The sequence below is a fragment of the Mesoplodon bidens genome (assembly GCF_964165515.1).
Source record: "Mesoplodon bidens genome assembly, chromosome: 19".
Taxonomy (NCBI): domain Eukaryota; kingdom Metazoa; phylum Chordata; class Mammalia; order Artiodactyla; family Ziphiidae; genus Mesoplodon; species Mesoplodon bidens.
Window position 1 is genome coordinate 15,595,256 of NC_138179.1, and position 18,177 is coordinate 15,613,432.

At 38.8% G+C, this 18,177-nt stretch overlaps 1 protein-coding gene across 4 annotated transcripts in view; it reads right to left on the minus strand.

Annotated features, from left to right (window-relative positions):
- SSH2 (slingshot protein phosphatase 2) overlaps positions 1–18,177 on the minus strand; it is a 246,294-nt gene that overhangs the window by 139,633 nt on the left and 88,484 nt on the right. For all 4 annotated transcript variants that reach the window (XM_081219857.1, XM_081219859.1, XM_081219856.1 and 1 more), the window contains one exon: positions 3,984–4,027. In XM_081219857.1, the coding sequence (XP_081075983.1) occupies positions 3,984–4,027 (44 nt within the window). The remainder of the gene's footprint in view (positions 1–3,983; positions 4,028–18,177) is intronic.

Consider the following 18,177-nt stretch of genomic DNA (forward strand, 5'->3'; position numbering starts at 1 on the left):
TGTGAAGTTTAGTTTCTAACTTACTAATTTTGCTTTCTAGCAATATTCACTCTCAATTCATTACCTCTTTGAATTCTTAATTTTAGCATGCTTGTTACTAGATTACTCTTTTTTTTTGTAAAGAGCAGCCAATTCTTCCATCATTGTAACATCCATGGAATCTCAATGAAGATCAGAAACAGAAAATGAGACAGGATGAAGGGAGGTTGTGAACATGAACATTCTCCAAGAAAAGGGAAGAGTACCCCAAAAAGATTCAGAGATTGTCAAGGCTGCTACTCCCACCACACGCCGAGAGTGCGAGGGCTGACAGGCAAGGCTGCCTCCACGTCAGTTTCAAAGATGCCAGGTAGGTGGGCCCTTGCAAAACACTGCATGGGTGGTACTCCAAGGGAGCCAGAAGTGCAGGGCTGCTCAGGTGATCCCTGGAGATGACACCACCACTCCAGTGAGTCCTGAAGGCAGGACTACTTCCCCACTGGGTTTAGAAGGCACAGTATCAAACCAAAGAGGATTATTCTTGAGCCTTAAGATCTAATGGGATTTGTCTCACTAAGTTTTGGACTTACTTGGGCCCTGTCATCTTTTCTTTCCTTTCTACTTCTCCCTTTTGGAATGGGAATGTCTAGCCTGTGCCTGTCCTACCATTGTATTTTAAAGTGTATAATTAATCTGATTCCACAGGTTCATAGATGGAGAGGAATTTTGCCTCTAGTCTCACCCATATCTTATTTAGATGATATTTAAGGATATATATATATATATATATATTTTTTTTTTTTTTTTTTTTTTTTTGCGGTACGCGGGCCTCTCACTGTTGTGGCCTCTCCCGTTGTGGAGCACAGGTTCCAGACGCGCAGGCTCAGCGGCCATGGCTCACGGGCCCAGCCGCTCGGCGGCATGTGGGATCTTCCTGGACCGGGGCACAAACCCGTGTCCCCTGCATCGGCAGGCGGACTCTCAACCACTGAGCCACCAGGGAAGCCCATTTAGATGATATTTAGATAAGACTTTGGACTTTAGAGTCGATGCTAGAATGAGTTAAGACCTTTGGGGCTGTTGGGATGTGATGAATATATTTTGTATGTGAGAAGGAGATGAATTGGGGGGGCATCGGTGGAATGTTATGGACTAAATGTTTATGTGCCCCCCAAATCTGTATGCTGAAGCCAACCTCCAATGTGATGATATTTGGAGATGGGAGGGAGCCTTTGGGAGGAAATTAGGGTTAGATGATGTCATGAGGGTGTGGCCAACATGATAGGATTAGTGTACATTCAAGAAGAGGAAGAGAACAGAGCACCCTCTCTCTTACAGCCATGTGAGGACTCAGCAAGAAAGCAGCTGTCTACAAGCCAGGAAGAGGGTTCTCATCAGGAAGCAAATCTGCCAGCACATTGATCTTGGACTACTAGCTTCCAGAACCGTGAGAAACAAATGTCTGAAATTTAAGCCACTCAATCTATGGTATTTTGTTATAGGAGCCCAAGCTGACTAAGACAGGTTGTTTTTTTCTTGCTGAGTTGTAAAAGAGTTCTTTTTATATTCTGGATATTAATCCCTTATTAGCTACATGATTTGCAAATATCTTCTCCCATTCTGTGGGTTGCCTTTTCACTCTGTTGTTGTATCCTTTGATGCACAGAAGTTTTAAATTTTGATGCAGTCTAATTTATCTATTTTTGTTATTGTTTTTGCCTGTGAACACTGGTTTTTAAAGGCAGCATAGTTTGAGCTAATTATACTAAAAGATTACTTTTAACTTATGACTTTCCCAATAAATGATATTTGGTTAAAATAAGAGATTAATGCAACATTTTTTTTATTACCTGGAATTGGTATTAGTTTCAATGATATATTGTTTCTATGGTTCTTAATGGTTTGACAATTCAGTGCTGTGAATAAGAAAATAGACTTGCATTGCCTCATCATTATGTAACTTTGGGGGATTTATCCCAGTAGATGCATAAAGAAATTAACCCAGAGATCTTTTTTGTTTTTTTTTTTTTTTGCGGTACGCGGGCCTCTCACTGTTGTGGCCTCTCCCGTTGCGGAGCACAGGCTCCGGACGCGCAGGCTCAGCGGCCATGGCTCACGGGCGCAGCCGCCCCGCGGCATGTGGGATCTTCCCGGACCGGGGCACGAACCCGCGTCCCCTGCATCGGCAGGCGGACTCTCAACCACTGCGCCACCAGGGAAGCCCTCACCCAGAGATCTTTAAATCTGGCCTAATAGAAAATTTAAGAATCCTTTGGAATCCTTTCTCATTCTAATGGGAATAAGGTTCTGATGTCTCTGGTAAACAGTGAGCTAACATTTCTGCTAGGTTTCTGTCTCTTAGTCCTATGCAAAAGAATGACACTTCACTGTCAGATCTTCCCTAAGAGACAGTGAGAAATTAAGCTTTAAGCCTAAATTTTTGTGATAAGGCAGGAAAAATATTGCCAATAACCTCAGTCACTGATGAAAAGAAACTATTTTTATATTAAGTTGTGGTTTACACAAGTGAGGTATATATATATCAACAAAGACACGATAATTTATCATTAAGGAAGCACGCCCTTTAGCCAGCTTCTCCACAATGAACACGTTTATTGTATCTGTTCTCACTATCATCTAGAATAGCTCTTGTGATTGAGTTCAGAGGACACAAATTTGGTAGCATTTAAATGACCGTCTAGAACTTACCAGGACTATTTCTTGTGGGAGGGAGTTGATTAAAAAAAAACATTTTATTTCACAGACATTTAAACAAATATTTTTAAAAGGCACTTATTTCTTACAGAAGATGTACCCTATTGTGTCACAGTATAATAATGTTTATAACAGGAAAGTTGAATTCCATGCAATCTTGAGAAATTAAAATATCATATAATATATTTTGTTGCATACAACATTGACATTGCTATTACAGACTTTCAAAGTTCTAAGGATTTCAGTGAATTCTGAACTATTGAATCTTTAATATTACCATAAAAAATTTTAAAGAAGGTAACAGAAATGTTATTATATATGTCCTAGATGTCTCTCACAATTTTTTTCTTTTAATGGCAGCAGGTATTGGTATCCTTATAATGTGCCCACTATTCCATAAGAGGGAGAAAAAAAGGTTCACTGTATTTTAAAAGATTGGGTAAGTTACTTAGTATATTCTTTGTATTGAGGTAGTGAAATATTAACCAATCCGTAAAAATTGCCAAAACCTATCAAAATGAATGACAAAAATAAGTATAAAACCAAAGGCTGAAATGTTCCTTAGTTGACATTTTCCTATAAGGTAAGGAAAATTTGCTTTTTTATTACCCAAGACAGTTCTAGAGACTTGGGTCAAAGCTGGGCCAATACTGGCCTTTCTGCATTAAAAAAAGAGAAATCTACCACTTAATTAAAGTAATTAGTTACTTTATTTACTGAGGTATAACTGACATACAACATAATATTAATTTCAGGTGCACAACATAATGCAGTCTACCATTTAAAATCTTTCTGAGTCAGTAACTGGATTCTTAAATTTTTTTTTTTTTTTTTTGGCTGCATTGGGTCTTCGTTGCTGGGCATGGGTGAGCGGGGCCTACTCCTCGTTGCAGTGCGTGGGCTTCTCATTGTGGTGCATTCTCTTGCTGCGGAGCACCGGCTCTAGGCATGTGGGCTTCAGTAGTTGCAGCACGCAGGCTCAGTAGCTGTGGCTCACAGGCTCTAAAGCGCAGGCTCAGTAGTTGTGGCACATGGGCTTATTTGCTCCGCGGCATGTGGGATCTTCCCGGACCAGGGCTCAAACCCATGTCCCCTACATTGGCAGGCAGATTCTCAACCACTGTGCCACCAGGGAAGGCCCAGTAACTGGATTCTTAAAGTAATTCGATTTTGAGAGACCAACTAAGCATCTTGGAAAACAAGGATAAACTAATCTGACAAGACTGAGAAAGAATTAGAGAAAACACATTAACTACAGAAATACTATAGGATGTAGTGAACAAACATACCTCCTGGGCTGTGATCGGCATTCCTCCTCCCCACTGTCTGCCTCCTGTATAGACAGGAAAATGAGAAAAAAATAATTTAAAACCTGAGGTCTCATATCATAATACCAACATTGTAATTTTACTAAGCTTTACATGTAGGAATATCTCATTGATGCTGTGTACTTAAACTAAATTCTCTCCATAAAAAGTGACTTCAACCAACCCAGGGAGTTGATATATATTAACATAATTTATTCCTGGAGGAAACTTTCACAATAGTCTACAAATTTTTTTTAATAACAAAGTGCTCATAATTAAAAGAATTACCTCTGAAAACCAACTGAAGATGCTATGTTACTGTTATATTACTTAAACTTAAAATGAGTGGGTATTCTGACTTTCACCAACAAATCTCTTCAAGATGGTCTATTAATGATTCTGATCCCCAAAGAACAACCTAAACAATGAACACCGTTTTGCAAAGTGTTCATGATCACGTCACCATTACCTTAATGGCTACTACTTATTGAGTATTTATAACATGCCAGGTGCCTTGCTCAACACTTTAAGTACATTGTCCAACTTATTCCTTATAAACTCAGAAGGTTGACGGTACCCTAGTTTCACTGATTCTGACACATACATACAAATTGGGATAAATTTACAATCAATGTGACTAAAAAGCATTGAATCATAGTTTAATTGCAATATTTATTTTTTTAGTGGCACATAAAATAACTGAGGGTGTTATACTTATGGCAATTTAGGCTCAATGAAATATGAATATTTTACAGAAACTGAAATTCACAGAAAGGAAAGAAGTTGCTCAAGGAAACTCATGTAGTAAAGCTAGAATTAAAACTGATAAAATACTGCCTCCCAACACATTGAAAAAGCATATCATTCACCCCTCCCTAACCGAGGTTAGGAATTATTATATGTTAAGATACTATACAGATCTTCATGGAGACAAGAATAGCAACATGAAGGAAAAGTGAGAAAAGATGAGAGAATTAATGATAGTGAGGTGCTAATTTTTTCTTTAAGTTTGCTCTCTGACATTTTATATTTGCACTCTGGTCACTTTTGCCCTATTTGGCAAACACAAAAATAGGAGGAGAAAAACAATCTCAAACAATACGTGTACTGTCTGCTGATAAGTCACCTACATTTTCGAGTTTATGGAACCATCCCCATTCACCTCTACATCATTCTACCTCCATTCCTGGGCAGCCACAGCCAGCTCTATAACTTTTTATTTTCATTATTGATTTCAGGTATGCCCATTATCTTGCACAAAGGGAAGAAGACAGCAAAGATCCTACCCTCGGAGGGAGGAAAGGGGAGGTGTCATGGTATATTACACTCTGCCTACAGGGGAAGTTTTACGTTCAGAAGTATGCCCTGTAGGAAGTGAAAAGAATGGTGCTAAAATGAAAAGAACCGATCGTCTCTACAGTCAATAGTCAGAACCTGGAAAGTTTGCAAGAATGAAAATGAGAAGACTCATAAGCAAAGATAAGTGTTAGATTTTGGAGCCCAAGGGAACTGTAATAAATAGAAATGATTTCCTGGAATCTCATTTAACAAATAATGCTTCATTATTGTTATCAGTGGTTAATAGATTTCTACTTCTGATGTATTCTTCTCATTTTTTAATTGTATGAAAAATTACATGACAATAGATATATTTAAAATATATGTAAATTATGAGGCACAATAATAAAATGAATACCTGTGAACAACATTCTACTTAAAAGCTAGAATAGTACCAATACCTTTGCATTTACCTGTGTGCTTATTTCTTATCTCCCATTCTTATCCTTCTCCCAAGATGTGAGTACTATCTTGAATTTTAAAAAAATATTTATTTATTTATTTATTTATTTGGCTGCACCGGGTCTTAGTTGCAGCACGTGGGATCTTCGTTGCCCCGTGCGGGATCTTATGTTGCGGCATGCAGGATCTTTAGTTGTGGCATGCGGGATCTAATTCCCTGACCAGGGATTGAACCCGGGCCCCCTGCATTGGGAGCGCAGAGTCTTAACCACTGGACCACCAGGGAAGTCCCACTATCTTAAATTTTAAGTTTATAATTTTCTTGCTTTCATTCTACTATAAAAAATTTCATACATACAGAAAAGCTGAAACATCTTATAGTGAACCTGTGTATCCACCATCTGGATTCTACCAGTAACATTTTTTATATTTGCGTTATCACTTCTCTATTAATCTTTCTGCCTCACTGATCAATCCATCTTATTCTTCTGTTGCATTTCAAAGTAGTTTACAGTGTACTTGCCCTTAAATGCACATAATTAGAATTCAGTATTACAGTTCTTTTTTTCTTTTAAGGTAAAATGTATATACAATGAAATAAATGCACAAATCTTAAGTGCACCATTCAATGAGTTTTGACAAATGTATGTATCTGTGTAACTCAAACTTTTACCAAGAAATGCAACATTTCTATCAGCTCAGAAATTTCTCTCATTTAATACCTGGCACCACCCACAACCTAGAGGCAGCCACTGTTACTTTTCTTCCACCACAATTTTTTTCCATCAAAAATTAGTATAGGGCCTCCCTGGTGGCGCAGTGGTTGAGAGTCCGCCTGCCGATGCAGGGGATACGGGTTCGTGCCCCGGTCTGGGAGGATCCCATATGCCGCGGAGCGGCTGGGCCCGTGAGCCATGGCCGCTGGGCCTGCGCGTCCGGAGCCTGTGCTCCGCAACGGGAGAGGCCACAACAGTGAGAGGCCCGCATACCGCAAAAAGAAAAAAAAAAAAAAAAAAAAAAAAATTAGTATATAGCATATGACTCCATTTAAATGGTTTCCCTGTTCACACAAATAGAATCATACATTATGTACTCTTTTGTGTGTGGCTTCTTTCACTCAGCATGTTTTTGAGATTCTCCTATGTTGTTGTATGTAAAAGGAGTTCCTTCCTTTTTATACCTGAGGATTCCATTGTATGAATATACCACAGTTTGTTTATTCATCTCCTATTGATATATATACTCAGGATGTTTGAGTTTTTGTCTATTATGAATAAAACTTTTACATGAGCATTCTTTGCCGTTTTTTTGGTGGACATGTGCTTTTGTGTTTTTTTAGGTCATGGAACACATGCATGTGTAATTTTAGAGAAAATTACCAGGGCTTCCAAAGTGCTTATACCACTTTACATGCTTATCAACAATGTGTGAGAGTTGTAATTATAGTCTAATTGGAAATTTTTTTCTCCTATAGTTACTGTTTTCTATGTCTTCAGAAACCTTTGCCTACCCTTTAGTCACAAAGACACTCTATAATATTTTCTTATTAAAACCTTTATGGTTTTATGTATAAGGTCTATGATTTATCCTGAATAAATATTTGTATGTGGTGTGAGATGGGGTGGAGGCTCTTTTTTTTCCCATATCGATTTCGAGTTTTCAAGCACATTTATTGAAAAGACTTTCCTTTCTCCATTTGATAACTTGGCTCCTTGTAAAAAATCAAATGACAGTGTAAGTGAGGTCTACTTCTGGGTTCTTTATTCTGTTCCATTGATCTATTTGTCATTCTTTATGCCAGTACTATATCTTTATTACTATAGCTCATAGTAAGTTTTGAAGGAAATATAAATCCTTTAACTTGATTCTTATTTTTCAGGATACCTTTATCTTCTAGTAAGACATTTTATCTTGAAATCTACTTTATCTAATATTAACATAGCTACTCCAGACTTATGCTCACTGTTTGCAAGGTATATTTTTCAATCTCTTTATAATTTAAAGAATGTCTTTTATAGACAGAATGTAGTTGGATCTTGCTTTATTTTACCCATTGTGCCAATCTTTGCCTTTTAATTGTAGTGGTTAGTCCACTAACATTTAATGTAATTACTGATATAGTTAGTAACATGGTAGAACCAAATCCATTTATTTTCTGTTTGTTCCCTATACCTTTATACCTGTGTTTCTCCTTTTCTGCCTTATTTTGTATTATTTGAATATTTTTTAGAATTTCATTTTAATTTACATATTGGTTCTTTGCATTATTTTTTATTCCACTATTAAAAAAATTACATGATGTCTATATTGTTAAACAATATATTATTTAGTTTTGATTGTTTGGGGGCTTTAAAAATTGTATTACACTTATGCAGTCTTCCCAATATGTTTATTATTTTAAAAAAATTTTTTCACACACACACACTGTATTTTATTTTTACACCAATATACTTTTTAAAAACTAAATATTATGCTAATAAGATTCATCCATTTATTACCTATAGCTACGGTTCATTCATTTTTTTGCTGGGGTAAAAGACTGCGTTATAGGAATATATCAAAGTTTACCCATTCTACTCAGACAGATTGGACTGTTACAGTTTTTGGTGACATCAACCATGCTGCTATAACTTCCTTGTAATGTCTTTTGGTCTACATGCACAAGAGTGTCAATGGGATATACGTACACCTAAGGTACCTAGGAGTAGAAATGCAGAGTCACAGAATAACTAAAGGTACAAGTTTACCAGCTAGTGCCAAATTATTTCCTAAAGTAGCTGTGCCAATCTATACTCTCACCAGGAAGGAGTGAGAGTTTCAGTTGTTCTAAATCCTAGCCAACACTTAAAATCATCAGATGTTTTCTTTTTCTTTTTTGCCAATCTAGTGTTGTATGTATCTCACCATGGTCTTAATTTGCTGTGCCTTGACTACTACTAAGGTTCAGTACCCTTTTAGATGTTTATGGGCTATTACTAACTTAATATCCTTTCCCTCATACATAAAATGAGCTGACCAAAAAGAGATAATTCAAATTATTTTCAGCTTTTTTGGTAGATTTTTCTACCTATGAGAATTGTGATGAGAAATAAAAAGCAAAAATACCCTTGATGTTTCCTTAGGGGCCACAAACAGCTAAAACCAGTTACATCTACAGAGGTGAACTAACATCTATTTAACACTACTATGGGCCAGGTACTTTATACATTATTTTATTTAATGTGCACCACAACGCTATGCAGCTTGCTAAAGGTCACAATGCCAATAAATGCCACGTGGAGTCATGATTTGAACTCAGGTCTACATTTCTGCTATAACCAGCTGCCTCTTAACTAAGAATCTGCATTTGGTACCTATACCCCGGGACAGTGGTTAGGAAGGGAACTGCAGAAAAAAGCATAACTTTTCTCATGGCTTATAATAAAGTAATATCCTTTGTCACCTTTCTTCTATGACTTCTACACTTTAAAATAGTGCCAAAGGAGTGGAAATTCCTTTGGCCCACAAAAAAAGCAAGTCAGAGAAGTGTTTCTAACACAAGATCCCCAAATGACTTTTTTCTTTCTTTCTTAGATTAATATTACAATAGTCAGGCCAATGAATGATTTGCTTCCCTTTCATCTTACTTGGAAAAAGAGACTTAGAAAACAAAAACAAAATAAAAAAAAACTCAGTATGTCAAGGCATTATAGGCCTAAGCTAAAGTGGATTTTTTTTAATGAAGAGTGTTGATTATGCTTTTCAATGGAATTCACTGCCAAAAACGCAGATACAACATTGCTTATTCAGCAAGATTAATTACCAGATAATACAGTTATCTTGAATAGTGGCATTTAAATGGTAGCTAAAGGGAGAATGCTTACCATTCTATTGTAACAAGTGCATACACCAGACCATATATAACCACCTACCTTGTCAAGTAACTTCACATATTGTTAGTTAAAAAAAAAAAAAAAGAAAAGAGACAAGAAATGCAAGTAGTCAACGTGCTCAGAACATTAGAAATCACAAGGAGAGTGGGCTTCCCTGGTGGCGCAGTGGTTGAGGGTCCGCCTGCCGATGCAGGGGACACGGGTTTGTGCCCCGGTCCGGGAAGATCCCACATGCCACGGAGCGGCTCGGCCCATAAGCCACGGCCGCTGGGCCTGCGCGTTCGGAGCCTGTGCTCCGCAACGGGAGAGGCCACAGCGGTGAGAGGCCCGCGTACCGCAAAAAAAAAAAAAAAAAAAGAAATCACAAGGAGAAAACTGTAGAGATAAACATGTTTCTTCTTAGTAAATAGAATAATTTCTGATGTATAAGGAGAACTAATTAATTAAATGATTAAATACATGTTTGTTGACTTTTTTTAATATTCCAGAGTCCTATTGTTAAGTAGTTTTTATTTAAAGAATATAATTTCTTCTTGATGTTCTTAAGAAAAATTTGACCTATAAACAATATGGTGTGAGATTCTGAATGTGCATTTAATTTTAGGATATTCAGAAAACACTGACTCAAAAAGACCCATGCATCCCAATGTTCATAGGACCATTATTTACAATAGCCAAGATATGGAAGCAACCTAAGTGTACATCAACAGATGAATGGATAAAGAAGATGTGGCATATATATATACATACATACATACATACATAATGGAATATTACTCAGCCATAAAAAAGAATGAAATTCTGCCATTTGCAACAACATGGATGAACCTAGAGGGTATTATGCTCAGTGAAATAAGTTAGAGAAAGACAAATATTCTATGTTATCACTTATATGTGGAATCTAAAAAATAAAATAAACAAATGTTTGTAACAAAACAGAAACACACTCATAGATATAGAGAACAAACTGGTGGTTACCAGTGGAGGTGGGGGAAGGGGGTGGGTAAGATAGGGGTATGGGATTGAGAGATACAAACTACTATGTATAATAAGTAAAAAGGATATATTATACAGCACAGGGAAATATAGCCATTATTTTGTAATAACTTTAAATGAAGTATAATCTCTAAAAATATTGAATCACTAATGTGGTATACCTGAAACTAATATAATATTGTAAATCAACTATACTTCAATTAAAAAATAAAATACATAATTTTAGGGTATTTGGGAACCATTAAGTATGAATTGAAAAATTAATGTATTCTTATTAATCTACTTAATACCTGAGCATAAAAGTAGGTAACTAAGTAAAAGATGTTTGGAAAAAACGTAAGCACCCAAGTCATATTTGCTGAGAAGTAGGCTGGAAGTGCTGCCAGCCTTGAAAAACACCAGGCTAGGTAGGTGTTAAGCAATAATTTCCCAAGCTTTATTGTTGCAAGATTCTTTACACTTTCCATACACTCCAATCCAAGTGGACTCATTCATCAGTTTTCAAAAGCAACTATTAACTTCCTTTGTCTGTGCTGTTTCATCATCCTGGAAGGCCCCTCTCCCCTCTCCTATATCCTTCCCTAGCATTCAAAGCTGGTTTCAAAAGCCAGTAGTTCATGGTATTTCTTCTATCACTTTACTGATAGGCTGTCTGCCTCCCTCCAAACCTGACGGTCACTGTGCATGTTTCCTGTGGCACTACCGAGATCTGTTTCTGGGTTACCACTGGGTTCTTGTTTTATGTTCCATTATCAGACTGTAATCTGCCTTATTTTCCCTTTGCATCTCACTCTGTGTTTAGCACAATGCCCTATGTGCAGATGGAACTCGATAAAGAGTTGAATGAATGCGTGATTAGAGCGGTGAACTAAAACCATGTGAACACTTGGAGCTAATTGGCTGTGCATTCTCAGCTAGTGAGGACTATGCCCGTTATGTTTTCTCCTTAGCCGGTTAAAAGAATAGTTTTTGTTGCTCAGGAGTTAGCCTGTGACGAAGATCTGGAAGTAATACCTTAGGTTTTCCCTTTGGTTAAACAGACAGAATCATTCACTTGCTCTCATTTATATATTCATTCACTCATTCAACACTAATTGACTACCTATTACGTGTTAGGTGCTAGGCACCAGGAATTAAAATTAAGCAAAACTGCCCTTATCCTTGGATAGTCCACATTGTATTAGGAGAGACAGTTCCATAAGCCAAAAAATCATAATGATATGTCATTTGGCTTACAGATATTCAAAATGCTGTAGAAACAACAGAGGAGGAAATGACTAACTGTGGGGCTTGGATATGCTTCACAGAAGTTAATTTTCAGGCTGGGCTTGAATTAGTCGGTTTGTGTTGGATGGAAAATAGGAGGAAAGAGTATTTCAGGCAGAAGCGTTGGCAAAAGGAACAGAAGAGGAGTAAGAGTCTGGACATTTAGGGAATGATGAGCAGCTGTGAATTGCTGGAGCAAAGGTACGGGTATTGGGGGTTAAGGCTATCAAGTAATATTGATGTTATGCGTCCATAAAGGTAGGAATATTAAGATAACAGTCCTATGATCACAAAAAGTGGTGGTGCATTATCCATTAACTGGACTTCAGATTATCCATCAGTCACTTCTGCCCCTGGGAGAAAATTAATACTGGGAGGTGTCTGTCAGACAGGATAAAGTAATCTGGTAGTCTTCCTAAGAATGGACGTGAGCTTCGAAATCAGAAAAGCCCTGCTTCTGGCTTTTGGAAGAAGCAAACGTGAAGAACACAGGCTTGAGGAGGAAGTAAAGGCACCATTTTGCCACTTGGTTACTGGTAAGAGAAGGCTTAGATTCTCTCCTAGTAACAAGAGACAAAGAAGATGGGGATGGAACCAGCAGTTTGGGTTATCCATTGCTTAATAACAAACTACTAATTTATTATATTTCATGATTTCATGGGTCAGAAATTCAAGCAGTGCTTAGCTAGGCAATTCTTCTGCTCCACATGGCATTGCTAAAGGTCAGTCAGTGATACTCAGGTGGTATTTAGCTAGAAGATGGGCTAGTAGTCAGGGTCCAGGCAGCTTTACTCACATGTCTGACGTCTCAGCCTAGAAAACTGGAAAGCGGGGCTCAAGCGGAAAGTCAACTAGAACGTCTATGGATTGGACCTTCTCAAAGTCCATTGTGGCCTCAGGGTTGGTCTTTTCACATGGGGGCTTAGAACTCCAAAAGGCTGGGCTCAGAGCTGGCACAGTGTCACTTCTGCCATGCTCTGTTGGTGTATTAAAGACGTCTAGCCCAGGTTCAAGGGGAGGGGAATTAGACACTATCTCTCAGTGGGAGAAATAGCAAAGAATCTGCAGCCATCTTTAATCAACTCTACCAATTCTGGTGACCAGCTAGTAAGTATGTAGGCAAGATGAACAGGACAGGAAAAAGGCCATTAAAGATAGTTAATGAAGTAGAACTTCTAAAGACTAGGGCCATAGAGATATCCAGGAGAGTAAAGAATAAAGAAGATGATTCTTATGTCAGTACAAGAGGCACTGAAGGCCATAGGGATACTTTTATAGGCTGGTGTCTATAACGAAGTGGCCTCCCATTTGGAAGGCTGAAGATCAGAAAGGACCTGCAAGTGTGGTCACACACACACTCCACTGTCCAGGACCAGAATGAATAACCTGGGCACTCACATCTGAGAAGCTGGTCTGTAAGGTCAGACACCATCAAATCAGCAGTCCCAATATAATTTGACTTTGTTTTAAAGTCTAGCTTAAATTGAGGTGTACAGTACTTGCTGGTATTAGGAACCAAAACAGAGAGTCAATCTAGTCATATTTTAGAGAGATGTAACATGCATTAAAGTAAAATAAGGAAGCCAGAATATAGTGCAATACTTATTACCGACATCAAAGCCACACCATGCTCTCATGACAGGGTTTAAGAAGCCCGAAATAAACTTTCTTGCCCATGATTTCAAGCAATAGAAAACTTCTGTGAGATACCTACTATTTCTCAAGTGCTTCCTTTGAATTCCTTTCGAATACAAATATGTATGAAACACAGCTGGAACGGTTAATGAGGTACTTCCTCAGTGATGAGAAAACCAGCTTGATTAGAATGTGACTTCAATAACTGTGTTTCTGAAGAACACCAAGTCTTTGGTCAACAGCTAGTTTAAGAGGTATCACAGTCCAGCCACTGCCCACTAGAAAACCCGAGCTCTGGGTGTAGAGCTGTTATTGGATGGCTTTGGTTTACAATCCTTATTCCACTTGAACATTTCATTTAATATATGTGACTTAACCCACCCACTTGCCATAATTAGAGAGTTGCTAGACTGTCTTTTCTACCACAGAGATCCAACTCCTTGAGGCTACTTGGTTTTAAAAAGCAACTAGCCTGAATCTGCCACATCTGACAAGCATGCAATATGGAAACTTCATAGGTCACTGGTTCTTAACTCTGGCTCCATTCAAAACCTTTTTAATAACAAAAATCTCCAGGCCTCTTGCCTACAGGCTTTTATTCTTTAGCTCTGAGGTGAAGCCAGTGGTGTGCTAGAGCCAATTGCTAGATTTTTAAGGATCTTATGAGACTCACATTGGTAGCTTGAAATTGGCCATGCTAGGAGTATTTACCAGGGAAATCAGCAAATGCTACAAAGCACCTCTTACCCAGAAAACAGGTTTTTGAACATTTACCAGCACACCATGAGGTGTGGGGGGCCCAAGGATCTGCATATTTTAAAAGCTCCTGATAACTGACAAGCAGTTAAGATTGAAAACATTTGTCTTTAAGGTCTGGAAAAACATCAAAAAGCTCAGAGTAGGGGCTTCCCTGGTGGCGCAGTGGTTGAGAGTCCGCCTGCCGATGCAGGGGACACGGGTTCGTGCCCCGGTCTGGGAAGATCCCACATGCCGCACAGCGGCTAGGCCCGTGAGCCATGGCTGCTGAGCCTGCGCGTCCGGAGCCTGTGCTCTGCAAGGGGAGAGGCCACAACAGTGAGAGGCCCGCCTACCGCAAAAAAAAAAAAAAAAAAAAAAAAAAAAAGCTCAGAGTACACAGAGCTACTCCTCCTCCAGATAACTGTGCTAGGTGCCAGGGAGATCAGTGACGATGGGAACTCAGCTCTCCAGAAAGATCTTACGTCTCCCTTCCTAGACAGTAAGCTCTGTAAGAGCAGGACTATGTTTGCATAGTGGCAGTCATACAGAAGATGCTCCGTAGATATTAGATTAATTAATAAGTATTGCCCAAGGTATGGTAACCAGTAAGTGGCAAAATTAGGAATACACCTTAGGTTAACTCAGTATATCATGTGCCTCATCTCCATTCAATTATTGGTCATATCCTTGGTTTGTCAATCCAAAATGAGTGCTTAAACATGGGGTAGAGAGCAAGCAGCATCCATCATAAGATAATAAGACTCTGCCTGTGTGCCACTCCATAATTTAAAGTCTTCTCATGACTATTATCTCATTTGAGCCAACCTAGGATAAATGCAGCACAGGTATGATTAATACTTATTTTTCAGCTGAAGAAACTGCCTCATGAAAGTGAGATAATTTGCTCAAAGTAACCTAAGAGTAAGGAACAGTCAGGATTCTGTCTGGGAAGGGCAAATATACTTTCTACTGGAACAAACTGCCCCTCTTGCTTAAAGGAATACTCCAGGTACACCAATAGGGGCCTAAGACCTTGTCTTTATCTCCCTGTCCAGATTCTGTTTCCTTCTATTAAAGTGAAATTCCACATCCCACTCTCTGAAGACCTCACACTTGGTCCATTTCCTTCATTGTAGCCTGAGGCCTCAATACAGACATATGGTCTTATGTTCAGCCAGGACATGGTGGTACAACTGTACTAATTGTTTACACACTGAAATACCGAATGGTAAATAGTGGTTGCCTAGAGCCCCTCTGAATGTTTCATGATCCAGCAACAATCAGGTTAATGCCTGGCAGAGTAGAGGACCTCCAGGTCTTACTCCTGCCTATTCTGATTGGTTGATAGCTGTGCCATATTGCTAAATATTCTGAATATCACCTCTACCCATGGCAACATCTTTACTGTTCTCTAACCTTTGGTTTAAAATTCTTGACTCTGATCTTAGCTTCACCTTGGAGATAGTGCCTCTCTATAATCTGTTCTCTTGTTTGTGTGTCCTGCTAGCCACACCCCACTTGCTTAGCTTGGCTTCTGGTTTTATTACTCGTCCTCTGCTATACATGATTAGCATTCCTCCACAAGGAATTTAAACTATAAAAAGCATTGATAACACCTGGGGGAGGCTAAGTAAAATCCACGTATGAAGTCTTTTAATATTAAATCTTTGAATTGTTTATGGATATAAAGAATTAGACTATGATCAACCAAAGTTTAAGTTGAAACATTATTCAGAAATAAGGTCAAAGAACACATGCAGAAGGGTAATGAAGCAACACTGATTACTTACCAAATATTACTAAACTAACAGCATGATTACTTTCAAATTTCCAGTCATTTTCAAACTAAGGAGTTGATACATACCGTCACTGGTTCTGACCAAAAAGAAAATAGAATATTTAAAACAGATGTACTGCTGTCAGTTTTGATTAGGGGGAAATGCATTGCTATTTTGTTAATATTTATATTTAAATCTAGACAATTAGCTTTTCAGCCATCAACAGGGGAAAAGATAGAGGCAGGATGCTCAATATCTTTGAATGGCAAATAAATAATCAACATATTCATTTAGAGCTGCTAGAGTCCATCAGAGACACAAAGAAATACGAGATAGTACTATGCTCAAGGAGCTTATCTGCCTGAAGAGATAAGGCTGTTATATTTGAAATGTTGATCCAACAAATACAGTGTAAATTTATGGCACAGGAAGTATATTGCATAGGAGTTCAGAAGTGAGAACACTGTGGGTACAGTGTTCACAGGAACAAGAGAGCTTTGAATCCAGTCTTGAAGGAAGAGGAAGATCTGAAGAGGCACAGAGGCTGACAGAGCATTTGAGACATGAACAAAAAGTAAAGGGCAGTGGGAATATGTCTGACACACTGGGGTGGTGGTGAACTGACCAGCTGAGTTGAAACCCAAGGCTTGCCTTGAGGTCAGCTGCAAAGATAAGTTGCCGAGGGCAGGGGTCTAGACCTGATCCTAGGGGGAAGCGAGGGAGGGGATTTATCAGCATCTTAGAAAGTAGAATAAAATTATAAATATGTTGCTTTGGTGGTAATAAAAAATTCAAGGAAACAGAGGCTAAAATTTGGAAAGCCAATTGAGAAAACTTAGGTATTTTTCCTAAAGCCGGGAGACACTGGTTAATTTAACCACATATCTCCACTAGAGGGCAGACAATTCAAAGGTTACACTGTGATGGAACTGGAGAAACTGCATCCACAGAAAACGAACACTAAGAGTAAATACCATACATGGTTGCTTAAAGACCATTTTCAGTGCCTTCAACCCTGGAAAGAGCCCTTAGCTAGCAGATAAATCTTTCACAGGTTAGCTTTATGTGGTATAAAATGTGTCTTAATTGCAAAATGGACTGGTGGAAAAGTTATACTTTGGGAATCTGGCTTGGCTGACGAGACACATGTGCTTATACATGACAAGCATACCTTGGAATGCCAACAGCAGCACTCATCACTGGCTAATTTACCTCAATCTTCCCCACCCATCTCAGGCACATCCTAACCACCACTCAAGACACAGCCTAACAATGTGTATACCACCTGGACCATGATTTCAATCTGGGTTCTCCTTTTGGTCAACTGGGGAGATGCTTGGTCCTAAGGGCTCATAACCCTTTAAAGTCAGAGTAAGGTGAGGCCACCAGACAGAGGTTCTTCTATGTGCATTTGTCTTAGTAGGCTGAGCAGCTGTCATATAGGGGTGTTGGTCCCTCAGGTCTCATTAACTGGGACACAGCATCAATATTAACATCTAAATAAAAGGACTGAGAATTCCATCACACATTTATATGCTAAAATAGATCTGCAAAGTACTATATAAACACTTTTTCTGTTTTTCTCTCTTACAAAATGTCTCTCATTAAAGGTGCAAGGGCAATTTTCTATTTAGTAGGATGACTTTCTGCCAGTAGCTGGAAGTTTGACCAATGCTGACCAGTGCTCATATGACAAGAATTTTCTTTTCCCCTGGAAAATGACAACATTTAGTTTCAGATATCCGGTACTTCAACTGCAGGTGAATTTTGCTATTCTAAAATTCTTACAGTATTTCCAACAAGCTAGGCCATCTTATCTCTTAGACTTTGCCATATTCTTCTCTCTGCCTGGTACACTTCATTCCGTCTTTGCTTGCCTACTTCTTTTACTCATCCTTCAGACTGTAGCTTAGGTGTCCCCTTCTCCAGAGGCTTTCCCTGATGCCTCTAGACTGAGGCATATTCCGAGAGTATCATTTTTTTTTTTTTTTTTTTGCAGTACGTGGGCCTCTTACTGTTGTGGCCTCTCCCGTTGCGGAGCACAGGCTCTGGATGCGCAGGACGTGCAGGCTCAGCGGCCATGGCTCACGGGCCCAGCCGCTCCGCGGCATCTGGGATCTTCCCGGACCGGGGCACGAACCCGCATCGCCT